General features: G+C 49.7%; 1 protein-coding gene across 4 annotated transcripts in view; it reads left to right on the forward strand.

Moving 5' to 3' along the window:
* Nucleotides 1-20,440, forward strand: part of FGD3 (FYVE, RhoGEF and PH domain containing 3) — a 61,863-nt gene that overhangs the window by 24,597 nt on the left and 16,826 nt on the right. For all 4 annotated transcript variants that reach the window (XM_064361565.1, XM_021674252.2, XM_064361563.1 and 1 more), the window contains 9 exons: nt 3,181-3,270; nt 4,287-4,423; nt 6,325-6,481; nt 11,461-11,599; nt 12,333-12,391; nt 14,044-14,190; nt 15,831-15,923; nt 18,273-18,352; nt 20,336-20,366. In XM_064361565.1, coding sequence (XP_064217635.1) covers nt 3,181-3,270; nt 4,287-4,423; nt 6,325-6,481; nt 11,461-11,599; nt 12,333-12,391; nt 14,044-14,190; nt 15,831-15,923; nt 18,273-18,352; nt 20,336-20,366 — 933 coding nt within the window. The remainder of the gene's footprint in view (nt 1-3,180; nt 3,271-4,286; nt 4,424-6,324; nt 6,482-11,460; nt 11,600-12,332; nt 12,392-14,043; nt 14,191-15,830; nt 15,924-18,272; nt 18,353-20,335; nt 20,367-20,440) is intronic.

The raw sequence follows: 20,440 nt of genomic DNA on the forward strand, positions 1-20,440 counted from the left end.
TAACAACTTCAATCACATGCAAAAACTCCACCTCTAGTTCCACCTCCCTCTCCCTGCTTATTGATGTCATGAATTAATCTTTATTTATTGTATACAAATTCATATAGATTTAAATGCTTAAATGTTTTTGTAATTTAAATTCTATGCACTAAAAGGACAATAGTACAAATTTGTATTTATCCATGTGTTCACCTTTACTGAAGAACCTTACATTATCATGTGACTTTGTGTTGCTTTCTACCACCCTTTTGTTTCAACGTAAAGGACTCCTTTAATCTTTTTTATTTTAGAGCATATTTAATGGTAATGAACACCTTCAGCTTTTGTTTATCTGGAAAAGTGTTTATTTCTCCATTTTTGAAGGACTGTTTTGTCAAATACAATATTCTTTGTTGACAGGTTTTTTTTCTTTCAGCACTTTTAATATATCCTCCCTCTGCCTTCTGGTTTGCAAAGTTACCACTGACAAATCCTCTGATAATCTTATGGACTCCTTACATGAGAAAAAATGCTTTTCTCTTGCTGCTTTCAAGATTTTCTTTGTATTTGACTTTAGACAGTTATATGATTATAATGTGTCTTGGTATGGTTCTCTTTTGATTTACCCTAGTTGGAGGTCTTTGAGATTCTTGAAGTTTTAAAGCCATTGCTTTCCTCAAACTTGGAAAATTTTCAGCCATTATTTCTGTAAATAAAGTCTTTGCCCCTTTTCCTCTCTTCTCCTTTGGAACTTACATGTGCAGATATTGATCTACCTGATAGTGGCCCATACGTCCCTTAGGCTGTCCTTGCTCTTCTTCTTCTTTTTCTCTTATCTGAGTCTATGATTTCAAATGACTTCTCTTCAAGTTTGCAGACTTTTTCTTTCTTTTTTTTTTGAGACAGAGTCTTACACTCTCTCCAGGAGCCAGGCTGGAGTGCAGTGGCGCAATCTTGGCTCACTGCAACCTCTGCTTCCCGGGTTCAAGCACTTCTCTTGCCTCAGCCTCCTGAGTAGCTGGGACTACAGGCGCATGCCACCACGCCCAGCTAATTTTTATATTTTTAGTAGAGATGGGGTTTCACCATGTTGGCTAGGATGGTCTCGATCTCTTGACCTTGTGATCCACCAACCTCAGCCTCCCAAAGTGCTGGGATTACAGACATGAGCCACCGCGCCTGGCCCCAAGTTTGTGGACTTTTTCGTCTGCCTGATCAAGTCTGCTGTCAAAACCCTCTTAAAAATTTCTTGGTTCAGTTAATGTGTATTTCAGCTCCAGAATGTCTGGTTTGTACCTTTTAATAGTTTCTATCTCTTTGTTGATATCCTCACTTCGTTCATATATCATTTCCTAATTTTTTCTTAGTCATCTATCTGTGTTCTCTTTTATCTCATTGAACATCTTTATGACAACTATTTAAATGTTTTTTTCTTACGGAGCATCATAGATCTGTGTTTCCTTAAGATCAGTTTTGGGGTTTTTTATTTTGTTTGTTTGATTAAGCTATATTTTTCTGTTTCTTTGTAGTTAATTTTGTTTCAGCTAGAAGGTCAGAGGCAAAAAATGCTTGCTAAGTCTGATTAAAACGGCCCCAGTACCTTCAAGGCCTGTCCACTGTGGTACTGCAGTGATTATTTCTATCTTATCTCCTTTGTAGCTTGGTCTGGAGAGCTGCCTTAGACTCTTCAATGAATCTATTCAAACAGCTGCCTCTGTTACCTTGACTTGTCTCAGATTCCGTTGACCTGAGATGAGTCCTGGCACTAGGAATAGACTGTAACTCCATTATTTTGACTTGCTCCAGGTTAGAGAGAAGCTTATGCAAGGCTCCTACTGATTATATGTTTCATTTCTAGCTTTGATGTCTGGGCACCGATTTCCCTAGGTTTAACTATTTGCTCAATGTTAAGGCAGTGCTGTGGAAATCTACCTGTGATCTGGAGTGCTATGCAGGCCTGTCTGTGTGATTGTCAGGAGAACTGGCCTGCCACAATAGGGCTTTTAGGAGGTGATTAAGTCATGAAGTCAGAGCCATCATGAATAGCATTAGGACCCTTATAAAAGAGGAAGTTCGTGGGTTTGTTCTCCTCTGCTCTGCCACCATGTGAGGACACAGCCTTCATCTCCCTTTTTCTCTTCCACTGCTTCCACTATAATGTTCAGGCCACCATCTTGCAAGCAGGTATGCCCTCAGTACTGTGAGAAATAAACTTCTTTTGTTTACAAATTACCCAGTCTCAGGCGTTTTCAGCGAAAACTTCCATAGTGATGATTTCCAACTTTGATTCGCTCTTGCTCCGTGCCCTGTCCTGCACTAAGTCTTTCATATGTGTTGTTCCACTCCATCCTCATCACCTCCCTGTGATGTAGGTACTAGGTGGTGATGTTGATGTTTTGCATTTGGGGTCACTGAAGCTCAAAGGTTTGTTAGCCTGCCTAATGTCAAAAAACAGGAGGAGGCCATGCACGGTGTCTCACGCCTGTAATCCCAGCACTCTGGGAGGCTGAGGCGGGCAGATAGGTTGAGTCCAGGAGTTCAAGACCAGCCTGGCCAACATGATGAAAACTCATGCCTACAAAAAGAAAATAGAAAAAAACTAGCTGGACATGGTGGTGAGCATTTAGAGTAGCCCACGTGGACTGGGACAAGCCTGCCAAATGTCACGAATCTCCCTACACCTTTTGCTGAAATCTTTTCCTGGTTTTATAATGGCTTGGGTGCTGTAGCTTCTCAGCTGGTGTCTGGAATTCTCATACAGGTCTTCCGGCCCATATATTGTTGTTAACCTTATGTCTCTGTGGGGAAGGAGGGCCAAGAACTGCTTACTCCACCATCTTGCTGACATCACTGTCCAATATATTTTGACGTGGTCACTGCAACTGTTCTGTAGTCAAAGGCCCAGGAGGGTGGAGTCATGTTTGAGCTAGAGAGGCTTTTGGGGGACTGCCAGAAACTACTGTGCTTTTCCCAAAATCTTCCGTGGAAATACCGTCTATGAGAACAGAGTATCACATCCCCATCACAGTGGCCTCCTCCTGCCCCCGTGGCCTCTTCCCACCCCTGTGGCCCCCTCCTGCCCCTGTGGCCTCCTCCCACCCGGTGGCCCCTGGTCATCCTGCACACAGAGACAGCCCCTATTAGGTGCTGATTCCACAAGGCTCATCTTCCCCAGGTGAGCTGCATCTTTTCTCTCCGCAGCACTCTGGCCCCCAGAAGCTTCTCCACATTGCCCAGGAGCTCCTGCACACCGAGGAGACCTATGTGAAGCGGCTGCACCTGCTGGACCAGGTAGCCCACAGGGCTCGAGGGCCCACCTTAGTCCACTCCCAGAGTTTCAGTGGGCAGTGCCAGTATCTCTCAGTATTGGTTGGGCATTACAGGTGCAGTATGAATGACTTAAATACTAGAACTCAGACAAAATTTAAGTCTGGTCTAGAAACTTTTTTGTTTTTGAGATGGAGTTTCACTCTGTCACCCAGGCTGGAGTGCTGTGGCACAATCTCAGCTCACTGCAACCTCCGCCTCTTGGGTTCAAGTGATTCTCCTGTCTCAGCCTCCTGAGTAGCTGGGACTACAGGCACATGCCACCACGCCTGGCTAATTTTTGTATTTTTATTAGAGATGGGATTTCACCATATTCGTCAGGCTGGTCTTAAACTCCTGACCTCAGGTGATCCACCTGCCTCGGCCTCCTAAAGTCCTGGGATTACAGGTGTAAGTAACCAGTCCTGCCCTAGAAACTTATTTTTTGTTTTCAGTGCTTGTAGCTCTGAGGAAAAGGCTTTGCCCAGTCACCTGTGGGACAATTCTTCTTGGCAGCTGCATTATCTGAGCATGTAAATAGCTTCTGATGTTTTTCTGCGTAAATAGTTGGGACAGGGGTTACCACTCCTCCCTACCCACATGACAACGTGGGGCTTATGAGCACAGGAAATAGAGCATCCATGGAAGCCGGCGTTTTGACAGACGGTGCTGCCACTGTTTTTATCTCACAAGCTAGAAAAGGAAATCTGAACCTTCCATTTCACATGAGAGGTGGCTTAGGAAAGAGGTCTTTCCCTGTCCTCAGGGGACTGTCCCGGCCTCACCCACAATCCTAAATCATAAGTGAGCTTGCATTAAGACCATGAAGTTTCCGAACCAGTTGGATGAAAAGGGAGGACGATGATTCTGAAGTTCATTAACAGAACACAAGGTGGCAGCAGCGGCCCCTCCCAAGCGCCCACACCTGTGGCCGAAGCGGGGCGGCAACTGTGCTCCGTTGAAGAGGCTCAGCGGCCACGCGTGGGCTTCTCTGTGCTCAGATTTTCTGCACCAGGCTGACGGATGCGGGGATCCCTCCAGAAGTCATCACGGGGATCTTCTCTAACATCTCCTCCATCCACCGCTTCCACGGGCAGTTCCTGCTGCCGGAGCTGCAGACGCGGATCACCGAGGAGTGGTGAGTACCGGCTGCAGATGCCCGTGGGGCCCGTCAGGTAGTCTCTAGACCTGGGATTCATGTGCCTGAGAGCCAGGCAAGTGCTGGAGGGCTGTCTCATGGTGGCTGGGCGCCTCCGTTCTCTGCACGGTCCTGGGTCCGATCCGGACTCCGCCCCTCCTGATTGGTGACCTTGACCGGCCACTTAGCATCTCCAAAGCTTAGTTCCTGAGAAAGCGGATGATGCGGAATGAAGGGCTTTCAACGCGCCACTCGGGCTCTGAGGTTCTGAAATGAAGTTTGACATTGGAAACACCACACAGTGGTTAGTGCTAGCTGGTTTTCTTTTCCCTCCCAGCTGATGAGACTCCACCTTCGTTTAAAAAATGCTATTTTTTCGAGCCCGGGTGCAGTGGCTCATGCCTGTAATCCTAGCACTTTGGGGCTGAGGCGGGCGGATCATGGTCAGGAGTTTGAGACCAGCCTGGCCAACATAGTGAAACCCCGTCTATACTAAAAATGCAAAAAAAATTAGCTGGGTGTGGTGGCACGTGCCTATAGTCCCAGCTAGTCCGGAGGCTGAGGCGAGAGAATCGCTTGAATCCGGGAGGCAGAGGTTGCAGTGAGCCGAGATCGCGCCACTGCACTCCAGCCTGGGTGTCAGAGTGAGACTCTGTCTCAAAAAAAAAAAAAAAAAAAAAAAAAAAGCTATTTTTCCCCCTCAACAGTGGACCTCATATCCTCCTTCTGCTGTCCCTGTGGACTGTCCCACTGTCCCACTGCTGCTTCTGTTCATTAGCAGAGGGACAGCTCAGTGCAAGTCACAATTCATGAAACATCCCGTGGCGCCCCCGGACTCACCAGCTGCCCACTTTGTGTGTTGGGTTTCTCCTCATTTGGGGCTGCCGCTGCTGTTTGACTTAGGGTCTCTGCTGCCGGCCGCCTTCGCAGGCCCAGCTTCCCTCCGCATCAGGAGCCTGATCCTTCTGTGTCCCACAAGCCCCTTCTCCAAGCTGCAGCCCAGGAGACCACAGAGGCTTGACTGGGATAGAACGCGGGGGGAGTCTTTTCACCTGTTCTCAAGGAGGGGCTGTGTCAATTTATAAATCTGTAGGAGGACGAGGTCCAGCTGCCGAGCAGGTTGTGTTGTGTCCCCGAGGCAGTCGGGACTGGATGTGGCCTTCTGGGTGACAAAACCCGTGCTTGGTAGAGACAGGTTTTCTCCTGCAAGGCCCTGGAGACTGCCAACTCATGAGTGCACATATGACCTTCTCTGCTCCTTTTGTAACAGCACGGGAGTCCAACGACTAACCCACCCTCCCAATTGAGGGCCTTTAAATTAAATGTATGCGTGTACAGTCACAGTCACGCCTTAGTGATGGCTTTGGACCTGTGGCTTTTTTTCTTTTTGAAACAGTTCCAAGATCAAAGATCAAAGGCGATTAGTATATTTTTCTATTTCTTGAAAATTATTTGCAAATCTCTGTCCAAAGCAGCAGTTTTCATTCTCAGTACTACAAAGAGCTACTTTCCCTAGGACTTTGCCAGCATTAGATACAACCATTGTTTCTAACCTTTGCCCATTTAAAAGGAGCATATTGGGATTTTGTTGGTTCTCTTTGATAACTGCGGCGTATCATTCAAGCGGTTCTGCTACTACTGCTATCTCCTGTTTGGGGTACTGGTTCTAAGCTTGCCCTTTTAACTGTTTTACAGGCACCTTTCATTTAATTGCCCAATTCACTATTTTCTACTCTACATGACATGGGGAGGAAGCTAAGGCTCAGAAAGGGTGACCAATTTGCTCACCATCACACAGAGCTGGACACCACCCCACACTTCTCTGGTGGCGTTCATGTCCACTAACTTTGGAGCCCCCACTGAACCCAGCTATTTCTCTGACGATTCCCTTCTCCGCAAAGGGACACAAACCCACGGCTCGGGGACATCCTGCAGAAGCTGGCTCCGTTTCTGAAGATGTATGGGGAGTATGTCAAGAACTTTGACCGGGCTGTGGGGCTGGTGAGCACATGGACCCAGCGCTCCCCACTGTTTAAAGACGTCATCCACAGCATCCAGGTAAGGTGGGCAGTGGGAGTGTGGACTCGGATATTCTCAAGATGCACAGAGCCAGGTGTTTTATTTTTTAAAAACATATATATATTTTTTTACTCCAAAAAGTAATATATGACATTACTGAAATTTTGGAACATGGAGAAAATTAGTAAAATGATGGGTGTCCAGATGCTCTACTGATGCTCTGATCCTTGCCAGAACTCCCAAAGACAAATCAGCATTCCCATGGGAACATCGTGGCTCAAGAGGCTGTGCAAGCTGCAGCATCATGAGCTGTTATCTGATGGAATCTGGATTCAAAGGACAGTCCCTGATTCCACAGTGCCCCTCGATATCTAGTGCAGGCATTTTTGTTTAACTGTTACATTGCTTTTTTCCTTTCCTTTTCTGCTAACAGCCTCCTCACAGCCCTGGCTGCTCTTGTCTCCTATAGGGTTGGTCTTTTTCTTCTTGATTCACAAGGTTTTTGTTGTTGTTGTTGTTGTTGTTTGTTTGTTTTTGAGACAGAGTCTCGCTGTTTTGTCAGGTACCGGGCTGGAGTGTAATGGCTCCATCCTGGCCCACTGCAACCCCACCTCTCGGCTTCAAGCAATTCTCCTGCTTCAGCCTCCTGAGTAGCTGGGACTACAGGCACGCGCCACCACGCCCAGCTAATTTTTGTATTTTAGTAGAGATGGGGTTTCACTATGTTGGCCAGGATGGTCTCGAGCTCTTGACCTCGGATTCACAAGGTTTTTATATGCTAGGAACATCAGCTGCTTTCTCTCATGCATGTCACAGATTAGTTCCCCCCATTGATCTTTTATTTTTTAACTTCATGGTGTTGTTTGCCATACAGATTTTTTTATTTTTAAGTAGCTCCATTCACCACTTTTTAAAATGTAAAGCTTATTTATAAATGTATTTCCCACCACCCAAGACTATATAACCCTGTCTCTACTAAAAATACAAAAATTAGCTGGGCTTGTCATGCCTGTAGTCCCAGCTATTCCGAAGGCTGAGACAGGAGATTCGCTTGAACTGGGAGGCAGAGGTGGTTGTGAGCTGAGATCAAGCCACTGCACTCTGTCTCAAAAAGAAAAAGAAGAAGACAAAATCAGGATTAATTTGGTTTTCTTCCTGGGTTGCCAATCGAGCTGGCAACTCCCATCTAGGCTTCAGAATGAAGAAAAGGAAGAGCCTACTCTGGGGGAGTTGCTATAGACGCTGAGACAGTGAAATATTCACATGGCCATGTGATGTAATGAAACACGTGTGTTGTCAAGCTTGAATGAGCCCTTCCAGGGTGCAGCGAAACAGGTGCTCTCCTGGCACAGGCTGTGGTTCTCTGTCCATCCCCAGCAGACCCCATTCTTGGGTCCAGCAGACCCTTAAGAGGCTAGACGCTTTCCAGATTGGGATGCAGACACTTGTCTGCAGCAGCTACCGAAGCACTGCTGTGTCCTGGACGACGTCTGCCTGGGACACTTGAGGCAGACATGGCCCCAGTTGCAGGCCAGCCACTGGTCTGCACATCCCCTCACCCCAGGCAGATTGGGCATAGGGCCAGGCAGGCTGTGGGGAGGGCCCTCCGCCTGGACTCAGTACAGTCCAGCCATTCCCTGAAGGTAACTTCGTTCCTGGGGATCCCAGGCCATATCTGCAGACATCGGTGGTGCACCCAGCATCTGGTGGGTGGGGTCCAGGGATGCTGCAAAACACACTGCAGTGTACAGGATGGCCCACCAAAGAGAATTCTCCGACCCGAATGTCCATAGCGCCCAGGCTGAGAAGCCCTGGCATGGACAAAACAGGATCATGTGACAGTCAAGTTCCCCATGGCCTTTTGCAGGTTTCCTTCCTTTAATCCAAAGCATTTTTTTTTGTTTTGGCTTTTGTCGCCCAGGCTGGAGTACAATGGTGAGATCTTGGCTCGCGGCAACCTCCGCCTCCCAGGTTCAATCGCTTCTCCTGCCTCAGTCTCCCAAGTAGCTGGGATTACAGGCGTGTGCCACCACACCCAGCTAATTTTGTATGTTTAGTAGAGATGGGGTTTCCTGATGTTGGTTAGGCTCGTCTCAAACTCCTGACCTCAGGTGATCCGCCTTGGCCTCCCAAAGTGCTGGGATTACAGGCGTGAGCCACGACACCCAGCCAATCCAAAGCATATTTTAAACTTTAAACTTTTATTTTGAAATAACTTTAAACCTTTACAGGAAAGTTGCAAACATGACAAATTGTTAAACACTGTTAACATTTTGTCTTGCTTACTTTATTATTCTCTCTAAACTCATACAGATGATGATGACTTTTGAGCATTTTTTTTTTTTTTTTTGAGACGGAGTTTCGCTCTTGTTACCCAGGCTGGAGTGCAATGGCGCGATCTCGGCTCACCGCAACCTCCGCCTCCTGGGTTCAGGCAATTCTCCTGCCTCAGCCTCCTGAGTAGCTGGGATTACAGGCACGCGCCACCATGCCCAGCTAATTTTTTTTGTATTAGTAGAGACTGGGTTTCACCGTGTTGACCAGGATGGTCTCGATCTCTTGACCTCGTGATCCACCCGCCTCGGCCTCCCAAAGTGCTGGGATTACAGGCTTGAGCCACCGCGCCCGGCAATTTTTGAGCGTTTTGAGACTAAGTTGCAGGCACCGTAACCCTTTATCACTGAATGTGAACATGGAGTATCTCTTGCGTAATCCCCGCACAGTGATCAAAATCAGAGATTTTACCCTGAGGTCCTGGTGCTGTCCACTCCGAAGCCCATACTCGGATGTCATAGGTTATCCCAATAACATTCTTGTTTTCTGGTCCATAACCCAGCCCAGGGCCACACGTTGCACTCATTATTGCATTTGTCCCCTTGGGTTTGGAAGAGGTCTCTGTGCTTATCTTTTTGAGGGGTGCAGACTAGTTACTTGTAGACTGCCTGCTTGGGTTTTTCTGCTGTTTGTCCTCAGTTTGATTGAGGCTGTGCCTTTCCCTGGAGTGAGGCTGTACTCTTCTCCCACAGCCTGCCAGGTGGAACAGTCTCTGTGTCCAGTCCTGGGGATATTCACTTGATTAAGGGTGTGTCTGCCAGGACTCTTCAGGTGAAGCTGGATTTTTTTTCCCCTTTTAATAAATTTCTTGGCCAGGCATTGCTCATGCCTGTAATCTTAGCACTTTCAGGGGCCAAGGTGGGTGGCTCATCTGAGGTCAGAAGTTCGAGACCAGCCTGGGCAACACAGTGAAACCCCGTGTCTACTAAAAATACAAAAATTAGCTGGGTGTGGTGGCACAGGCCTGTAATCTCAGCTACTCGAGGCTAAGATAAGAGAATTGCTGGAGCCTGGAAGGCAGAGGCCATAGTGAGCCAGGATGACTCCACTGCACTCCAGCCTGGGCAACAGAACGAGACTCCATGAAAAAAAAATACAAAAGTTTCTTGTAGGAAGGTACTTGGAGATTATGTCAATATCCTGTCCCTTGATGTTTTGCCAGAAACAGTTGTCTTTTTTTTTTTTTTTTTTTTTGAGACAGAGTCTCACTCTGTTGCCAGGCGCCAGGCTGGAGTGCAGTGGCACAATCTCGGCTCACTGCAACTTCCGCCTCCTGGGTTCAAGCAATTCTCCTGCCTCAGCCTCCCGAGTAGCTGGGACTACAGGCGTGTGCCACCACGCCCAGCTAATTTTTTGTATTTTTAGTAGAGACGGGGTTTCACCATGTTAACCAGGATGGTCTCGATCTCTTGACCTCATGATCCATCCTCCTTGGCCCCCCAAAGTGCTGGGATTACAGGCTTGAGCCACCGTGCCCGGCCAGAAACAGTTGTCTTTATGAAGGTTGTCCACTTGAGTTTCTCTCATCCTGCTATGTCCCAAGATTTTTTGAGCTCATCTGAGCTGGAAGCCATTCTGTTCTGGGCTCTGAGCCGGATGAGGGTGGCTGAGGCCCTGGAGTTGCTGGCAGGTGGGTGGGGAAGGTGGTGGACAGGACGACAGAGGCAGCAGGCCCTCATAGGCTCCCCAGTGGACATCATCAGGGGAGGCGGAGGCTAAGTAGTCCGGGCAGAGGACCTGAGTGGGGAGCACAGAGGTGACAGGGTGGCAGCATTCAGCATACATGTCTGGGGTTCAGATGCCAGATGGAGACACAGCAGTGAGGAGGTGCTGCAGGGCGGGAGGGGAGGCGCAGGGAGCCAGTGAGCAGTGCTGGGCAGCGGTGGGGCTCGAGGGTCTCAGCAACCGACCAGAACACTGGTGTGTTTACATAAAGAGCCATCTGCAGAAGGACTCCCCGAGCGGCTTCTAGACATGAGGACAGGCCCTGGCCCGATTCCCTCGGGGGAGAGTTGGATGAAGCTCTGCCTGATGTCTCAGCAGAGGGGTGGGGGGAGCCCTGCTTAGGCCCATGGGTGGGTGGGAGTGGGGAGAACCCTCTCTTGAGGGGAGGAGTCCTGTCCGGGCATTTATTTTCTCTACCGAGGATGTTTATAAGAGAACCAGCTAAGCCAGGCGCGGTGGCTCACGCCTGTAATCCCAGCACTTTGGGAGGCTGAGTCGGGTGGGTCACTTGAGGTCAGGAGTTTGAGACCAGCCTGACCAACATGGAGAAACCCTGTCTCTACTTAAAATGCAAAATTAGCCGGGTGTGGTGGCACGCCTGGAGTCCCAGCTACTCCGGGGGCTGAGGCAGGAGAATGGCTTGAATCCAAGAAGTGGAGGTTGTGGTGAGCCGAGATTGCGCCATTGCACTCTAGCCTGGGCAACAAGAGTGAAATTCCATCTCAAAAAAACAAAAAAAGAGAGGGCCATCTCTGGGCCAAGAGCCAGCCTGCCTGGGGTTCCAGTCCTTGTTCCTTTCCTCAGTTTCCCCAGTTGTAAAGTGTGGTCTGTGTCAGCCATGTCTTGAAGGGCAGTCAGCTCTGGGCAGCCTCCTGGGGCAGTGGTGGCCAGAAGCTGGGTCGGGGTTGGCATCCACACTCATGTCCTTGGGGTGCCTCATGCTCCGTGTATCTCCGCAGAAGCAGGAGGTGTGCGGGAACCTGACGCTGCAGCATCACATGCTGGAGCCCGTGCAGAGGGTCCCCCGCTACGAGCTGCTGCTCAAGGACTATCTGAAGAGGCTCCCACAGGACGCCCCAGACCGGAAGGACGCAGAGAGTGAGCTGGGGCCAAGGGCTCCCAGGAGGGCGCAGGGGTACCTGCCAGGAACTGTGGGGGTGGGAAGAGAAGGAGAGAGAGATTCATAGGGTTGTGGGGGTAGGGGAGAGAGAAACAGAGACAGAGGGGAGGGAGAGAGATGGAGACAGCAAGAGAGATAGGGAAATGTGGGATAAAGAGGGAGAGGGAGGGAGAAACAGAGGGAAGGAGAGTGCAAGAGATGCACAAAGACAGAGAAAGGAAGGAGAGAGAGAATGAGCAAGCCCCTAACAGCCCTGGAAGGGACTTAGTGTCTTTGAGGGCAGAGAATCTCCCCTGCTTGAAGTGTGCGGGTGGACGTTGGTTTAGGGAAGGTGCTGCTAAATGCTGGCCTTGTCCAGAGCTTAGGCCCCAGGAAAGGGCCTTATGGGGCAGGCACAGGCTGCTCCTAGTCCAAGGGCAGTGACCAGTGTGGCTGGCAGGGAGCCTGGGCAGGCCTCTGTGCAAGGAGCATCGGAGCCCCCTGCCTGGTGTTGGCCCCAGAAGAAGGAATGTGTTTGCAGGGTCAGGGACAAGGTCAGGGGTAGGGTCACCCCCTTCCTCTGGGCCAGGCCTCTAGAGTGGCCCAGGCACCCAGGGAAAGGGCCAAGAGCAGAGTCAGATCCTCTCTCTGGAGGCAGCTGTCCTGGAGCCCCTCAGGCAAGCAAAAAATGGAGCCACCGTGGCCCCAGGCTGACTCGTCTTCTTCCTGCAGGGTCTTTGGAGCTCATCTCCACGGCTGCCAACCACTCCAATGCTGCCATTCGGAAAGTTGTGAGTGTGGGGGGCGGACTGGCAGGGTGCTGCAGCAAGTGTGAGGGCCAGGAGCCCTTGTGCACCAGCCCCTCCACCCCCATCCCCAGGGGCTCCATGAGTGACTCCTTTACACCTCCCCCACCCCCATCCCAAGGGGTCAGCTGGATAGCCCTGCCCCTTGCTATAATAGATCTGTGTCCTTGGTTAGTTATTTAGCACTCTGTGCCTGAGTTTCCCCATCTATAGAATGGGAGCACTGACACAGCCTGTCTCATTGGGTGTCTGTGGAAATTAAAAGAATCACTACATAGAATGCTCAGAATAGGACCTGGTGCAGGAAGTGTCAGTGCTCAGCGTTACTGTCATTCATTCACTCACTAAAGCTGCATTAGTCCCTTCATGGACTGGCTCTGTGCTCACCCAGCACCCCAGGACATGATAGATGTGCACACGGCCCTCCTAGTGCACACCAGGTGCTTGCCCAGCCCTCCCAGTACCAGCCAGGTGCATGCAATTCTCCACTATTAGACATCAGCTGCACATGCAGCTCCCCAGTACATACCAGGTTCACACCCAGGCCCCAGTAGTGTGCAGGTGCACACCCAGCTCCCCTGTGTATATTCCAGGTACTTGCCCACTCCCCCAATTCCCAAAAGGCCCTCACCCCTGCCGTAGTCTCCAAGCTCTCTGCTGCCGGCTCCTCTAATGGCCCCCACACCCGGTGTCACTTGTACCTCCCTACATTGGTGCCAGAGACAGAAGGGTTAGCCAAACCTGCCCGCCTCCTGGGTGTGCAGGCTGAGATCACTCAGGTCCAAGGACGGGGCTGCTAAGGCACAGCAGGGCCAGACTTGGACATGTGGCTGTTGCCGAGGTTGCTGCGGGCTCAGCTCTGCCTTCCGCTGCACTGGCTTCTGGCTCGGAGCTGGGCCATGAGTTTTGACCCTGTCCCATCGCACCTCTGGTTGTTCATTACCCACATGACCACCCCACCAGTCACCGTGGCCAGGGGAAGGTGACATGGATTGTCCAAGTCTGGGTCTTAGACACTCAACCGACCTCTCTGTGCCTCAGTTTCCTTGTCTGAAGATAACAATGGCACCTACCTCACTAGGTGAGTTAAAACATGTATCGAGGCCAGGCGTGGTGGCTCACACCTGTAATCCCAGCACTTTGGGAGGCCGAGGTGGGTGGATCACGAGGTCAGGCATTTGAGAACAGCCTGGCCAACATTGTGAAACTGTGCCTCTACTAAAAATATAAAAAATTAGCCGGGCGTGGTGGCAGGTGCCTGTAATCCCAGCTGCTCCGGAGGCTGAGGCAGGAGAATTGCTTGAACCTGGGAGGCAGAGGTTGCAGTGAGCTGAGATCGTACCACTGCACTCCAGCTGGGGCAAGAGTGCAAGACTCCACCTCAAAACAAACAAACAAAAATGTATCGTAGGTAGAACAGCACCTGGCTCACAGCAATGCAGTTAGCTCTGTTGCTGTTTATCATCGTTACTATGTTCTAGATGGCGAACTCCAGTTCATCATTCAATACTCAAGTCAGGCATTGCTCTGTGTTTTCCCTCCCAACCTTGATCAGTGACTCTGCAAGGAAGGGTGCATCTCTGGGTCTCCAGCCACCCTCACAGACCTTTGGTGTCTGAGCCCCATGTCTCTTGCAGGAGAAAATGCACAAGCTCTTGGAGGTATACGAGCAGCTGGGTGGGGAAGAGGACATCGTCAACCCGGCCAATGAGCTGATCAAGGAGGGCCAGATCCAGAAACTGTCAGCCAAGAATGGCACCGCCCAGGACCGCCACCTCTTCCTGGTGAGCCCAGCCCCTGCCAGCCCAGCCGCAGAGCCTTCCTTGCCAGTTGCCTCACGCCCAGGGTGGTGCCAGCAGGGCTCTGGCTGTCCAAGGACACGGCTCTTCTGTGGCCTCTTCTACTGTGACTCTGGCTCCCTCTGAGACTCTCAGCATCCCTCCCCCAGTCACAGGGAGCCTCACTCCTCCACATCCAGGCACCGAACTTTTGCCCGCGGCTCTTCCCCACTTGCTGCAAATGTCTCATGTTTTAATTCCTCATAGCCAATACCTCTTTCCTCCCTGGAACTGAGCAGACTCTGGCTTGTAGCAACCAACAGAGCACAGAGAACTGTAGCAGCGAATCATGGTTTCAACTATTCCAAACCCTGGCTGGGAGGGCTGGGGAAGGTGGGAAGGAATTATCATTCAAGACCTGCCCTGGGTGCCATGGCTCCTCCATTTTCCTCTAGCTTCTAATTCTTCTTAAATAAACAATTATTTCTTTGAAAGTTTTTTTTTGTTTTTAAAAATTACATTAACTAAAACTGATTTTTGCTGTACAATTCTAAGTTTTGAAGAATACAGTTATGATCACAATCAAGTTACAGAACAATTTTTTTTTTTTTTTGAAACAGAGTCTCCCTCAGTCACTCAGGCTGGAGTGCAATGGCATGATCTTGGCTCACTGCAACCTCCACCTCCCCAGTCCAAGCGATTCTGTTACCTCAGCCTCACGAGCAGCTGGGATTACAGGAACGCACCACCACACCTGGCTAATTTTTGTATTTTTAGTAGAGACGGGATTTCACCATGTTGATCAGGCTGGTCTCTAACTCCTGACCTCAGGTGATCCACCCACCTCAGCCTCCCAAAGTGCTGGGATTACAGGTGTGAGCTGCCGCACCTGGCCAAGTTACAGAACAATTTGATCACTGCCCTCGCCCGCCGCTCCCATTCCCTTGTCCCACCCCTTTGTGGGCAAGCGCTCCCCTGCCCTGGCAACCAGGGATCTCTTCTCTGTTTCTAGAATTTTGCCTTTCCTGAATGTCACATCAATGCCATGAGATGAGTTCCCTTTAGCTCAGCATGTGGGTTTGAGAGATTCGTCTATGTTGGTGAATCTATCAGTAGCTCATTCAAAAGTTTTGGTTTGGCTGGGTGCAGTGGCTCATGCCTGTAATCCCAGCACTTTGAGAAGCCGAGGTGGGTGGATCACCTGTGGTCAGGAATTTGAGACCAGCCTGGCCAACATGGGGAAAACCCGTCTCTACTAAAAATACAAAAATTAGCCGGGCGTGGTGGCACGCTCCTGTAGTCCCAGCTACATGGGAGGCTGAGGGAGGAGAATCGCTTGAACCAGGGAGGTGGAGGTTGCAGTGAGCTGAGATTGCATCATTGCACTCCAGCCTGGGTGACCAAGAGAGACTCTGTCTCAAAAAAAAAAAAAAAAGAAATGCACAAAAATAAAGCTAGTGACTAGAGTCTCCTCACTCAAAGAATTAACCCTAGTTAAAATTACTGCGCATATCTTTTTAAAAATATTTTTCACTTTATAACATATTTTTAGAAAAAGAAAAGGATCCAATGTGGGAAGCTCACTGGGGCCCTGGGGGTGGCCTGCAGGCAGCTCCCATTCCTCACCTGTGCCATCCCTCTTGCAGTTCAACAGCATGATCCTTTACTGCGTGCCCAAGCTGCGGCTCATTGGCCAGAAGTTCAGCGTCCGGGAGAAGATGGACATCTCGGGCCTCCAGGTGGGTGAGCTCCTCCCTCTCAAACATGTCCCCTTGGAAGGGACACTGAGCAGGGCTGGGGACATCAGGCTCTGGCTACCGAGGCACTTACCTCTGTGCAGCCTGGCACCCCTGCCTGCTTCTCCATGCCACAGACCCTATCTGTGACCAAGGCATTGTCTCAGTCCTGGCACCCCGGGCTGGAAGGGCAGGATTCCAGCCTTCTCTGCTTGGCCCACCTGCCATGTTGCTGCCAACTCCCCTCTCTGCAGAGCCTTGGAGGATGCAGGGAGCAGTAAGGATGGCACCAGGACCTGGACTGAACCATGTCACCTGTGAGGCTAGGACTTGGGGCCCTATTTACAAACCCAAAGATGAAGCTCAGGGTTGCAGGGAGAAATCCGGCTGGGACGAGGGCCTGCTTCTCTTGCCTGGTTCCTGGGTCCCGAGCTCTTTCCTGTCCTCCTGCACCAGAGCCTGGGGGAGAGTTCCAGGCAGCTCTGTGGCATGGTCCAAAATGACCAATGACCTTTTTTGTTGCTGTCCCCCTGTTCCAAGGGCCTATTCCATGCCTCAATGCAGTGGGAGTTGGGGGGCTGGAATGGGTCCCCATCCCCTGTAGGGAGGGCTTTGAATTAATGGGTACTCCAGAAATATTTGCTAAATCAAAATATGTAATCACTTGCTTAATGCCACCAAAAATCCCTTCTTACCTTGACATTCTCTGAATTCAGGTTAAGAAATACCATTAAAAATAATGACTGGCCAGGAGTGGTGGCTCGTGTAATCGCTTGAACCAGGGAGTCAGAGGTTGCAGTGAGTCGAGATCTCGCCACTACACTCCAGCATGATAACAGAGCGAGACTTCATCTCAAAAGAAAAACAAAGTAGTGACTAACTAGGCTGGGCATGGCAGCTTACGTCTGTAATCCCAGCACTTTGGGAGGCCGAGGTGGGCGGATCACCTGAGGTCAGGAGTTCAAGACCAGCCTGGCCAACATGGTGAAACCGTGTCTCTACTAAAATACAAAGATTAGCTGGGTGAGGTGTTGTGTGCCTATAATCCCACCTATTCTGGAGGCTAAGGCAGGAGAATCCCTTGAACCCAGGAAGTGGAGGTTGCAGTAAGCCAAGATCATGCCATTGCACTCCAACCTGGGTTACTCCATCTCAAAAAAAAAAAAAAAAAAAAAGACTGACTAGAGAAAATACCTTTTTTTAAAGGTTGTTTTATTATTTTTTTTTAATTATTATTTTTGAGCCAGGGTCTTGCCCTATCAGCCAACCTGGAATGCAGTGAGTGGCACAAACATAGCTCACCACAGCCTCAACCTCCTGGGCTCAAGCAATCCTCCCACCTCAGCCTCCCAGGTAGCTGGGACAAGAGGTACACGCCACCATGCCCGGCTAATTTTTTATTTTCTATAGAAACATGGTCTCACTATGTTGCCCAGGCTGGTCTTGAACTCCTGGACTCAAGCGATCCTCCCGTCTCAGCCTCCCAAAGTGCTGGGATTATAGGCATGAGCCACCACAACTACATGGCTGGCTTTTTATAATAGTGAAAGAAACCACTGTCCTAGTGTTTCTCTATTAAAAAAAAATCAGTCATATTTTAATTAGTTTGATATGTTAACACAGAAGTTAAGTCGGGATTCTGGGCATAGCCCAGGGTCTGTATTTCCCTAAAGCCACTGGCTGGCGGTCAGGTGGTTCCTGGGGGTTTGGCCTGGGGACCACCAGGAGCTGCCACATCTGCCATGGTCTCTGTGGTCTCTGTGGTCTCATCCTGATGGGAGAGGATGGAATCAGGCTGCGGTTCTATGAAGAAGTGACCCCATTTTCATTTGTTCTGGGCATACATTGTTCTATTTACATCTGTAATCTCAGGCCGCACCTGCTCAAGGCCTCAGACATCTGCAGGATGGCTAAGACCATCCTCACTCTTCTCATCAGATCCCTTTCCCTTCTAAGGGGACATGACTGCTGTGGGGGACAGTGGCCAGTGGTGCCTGTGGGGAATGGCTTGTCTTTAAGTGGGATGGGTGGGAGTGACATGGGGAGAAGGTCTGATGGGCTGGGTGTTGGAAAGTGGGTTTTGTCAACAGAGTTCCAAGCACAGAAGATGAGCAGTCCCAGCTGTGTCAGAGCAGGACGGGAGGCCCACTGTCCCCAGTGGACCAGCTCATGCAGCAGCCACAGTGACCTGAGCCTCTGTGCCCCTCTCCTTGCAGAACTGTGGGGCCACAGGCTCACCTCTGCTACCTCCCTGGGGAAACACTTCTAAGTCAGAGAACATGAGGCTAGAGTTAAGGACCTGCTAAAATGACCAGCTTGGTTTTGCTTTGTTCTTTGTCCCTGCCCCTTCAGGTGCAGGATATCATCAAACCAAATACAGCACATACATTCATCATAACGGGAAAAAAAAGGTCCCTGGAGCTGCAGACACGGTACGGCACGGGCTGTTTCTAGGGAATGTCTTTAACCTCATGTCTTCTTTTTCTAAACTGAATAACCTTGCAATATATTTTTATTTATGCACGGGTTAAAGTTTGACAGTACTGTTACCAAAACACCAGGGTTCCGTCCAGGTCCTGCTGCTCACTGCACAGAAAGCCAATCACCAAGATGGTTATTACCAAGGAAGAAGCTTTAATCAGGTGCTGGGGCCAAGGAGATGGGAACTCATTCTCAAATCATCTCCATGACCAACTAAAACTAGGAGCTTAAACAGCAGAGGAAAAATGTAACAACGTGTAAGGAAACAGGAACTAGGGAGAGCAGGAGGAAGCAATCAGGAAGAATAAAGGGTCAATAAAGAATAAAGGGACAATAAAGCATCTCATTGTCTGGATGTAGTGACCTGGTGAGTTTCAGTTCCTTAATGGTTTTTTTTGAGAAGCATGAAGGTATTTTCTGAGGAAGGAACTTAGATAAATAGTTTCAAGCTTTAAGATCAGAGGGTCAATTTCTATGTTTATTGGAAAAACTATCTATGGGACTATTGGGGCGGTTTCAGTGCCAAGGGAAGTTGATGAAAATTCAGCCTCTGCCCACCTCCTGTTCAGCATGCCCAGCACAATCTTAGTCCTCTCTCGAGTATCCTTTAGTATTCTCTTTTCTTTTTTTTGAGACGGAATTTCACTCTTGTTGCCCAGGCTGGAGTGCAATGGTGCAATCTCGGCTCACTGCAACCTTGGCCTCCCAGGTTCAAGCGATTCTCCTGCCTTAGCCTCCTGGGTAGCTGGGGTTACAGGCGCGTGCCACCATACCAGGCTAATTTTTTGTTTGGTGAAAACCCAACAGGGTTTCACCATGTTGGCCAGTCTGGTCTCAAACTCCTGACCTCAGGTGATCCACCTGCCTGGGCCTCCCAAAGTGCTGGGATTACAGGCATGAGCCACCACGCCCAGCCCCTACTAGGATTTTCTATGCACAAGCACATATATCTGTGTTTTAAATCATAGATGGCTGTTTGCTGTGTAATGTGCCCTGTATCTTGCTTTCTTCACCTAATTTGTCAAGAATCATCCCATATCTGCACACCATTCCTAAAACAATATAATTTTCTTTTCTTTTGTTTTCTTTTTTTTTTTTTTTTTTGAGACGGAGTCTCGCCCTGTCACCAGGCTGGAGTGGAGTGGTGCAATTTCAGCCCACTGCAACCTCCACCTCCCAGGTTCCAGCAATTCCCCTGCCTCAGCCTCCCAAGTAGCTGGGACTACAGGCGCGCAACACTATACCCGGCTAATTTTTTGTATTTTTAGTAGAGATGGGGTTTCACCACGTTGGCCAGGATGGTCTTGAATTCCTGACCTTGTGTGATCCACCCACCTCGGCCTCCCAAAGTGCTGGGATTACAGGCGTGAGCCACCGCACTGGCCCAGCAACATAATTTTCCATTATGATCGTTAACTAGTTCCTGCTGACAAGGACCTGTGCTACCCCCGAACCTCACCATCACAAATGGTGCTGCAAGCAGTGTCCTTGTTCTTAGGCATTTCTGAGTGTGTGTAATTATTGCTGTGAGATAGATTGCTGATGTAGAACTGCTGGTCGCAGAGTAGTGCATCTGTTTGAAATACTGGTGGCTGTTGCCACACTACCCTTTAAGGTGGTGTCAGGCTGTGCTCTGACTGGCCATACATGGGAGTTCTGGTCTCCCATACCCCACCAACAGTGGGATCTTCATAATGACCCATTCATGGTCCAAGGAGGCATTGATGTGCAGCCACTGCAGAGAGCTCTGTGTGGCTCACCTGACCCCACCAGGCCATGAGTGTTTTGAGGCCCTTGGGGTCAATCTTCCAATCCTTGAGCTGTGTTGACAGCCAGTGTGTGGCTCAGGGGTGTGCTGCAGGGCTGAGAAAGGGCTGCTCATTTAGAGTCAGTATCCAAGACTGGATTAATACAAGACTGTTTTGGTTTTATAGGACAGAGGAAGAGAAGAAAGAATGGATTCAGGTGAAGCTTCTAAAGTTGTAAAGTAACCAAATGACCAAGTGATTGAGCAGTAAGGCTATTCATTTTGGGGCAGA

The sequence above is a fragment of the Aotus nancymaae genome, unplaced genomic scaffold (genome assembly GCF_030222135.1).
Source record: "Aotus nancymaae isolate 86718 unplaced genomic scaffold, 86718_ANA_hifiasm-v0.15.2.pri h1tg000041l, whole genome shotgun sequence".
Lineage (NCBI taxonomy): Eukaryota > Metazoa > Chordata > Mammalia > Primates > Aotidae > Aotus > Aotus nancymaae.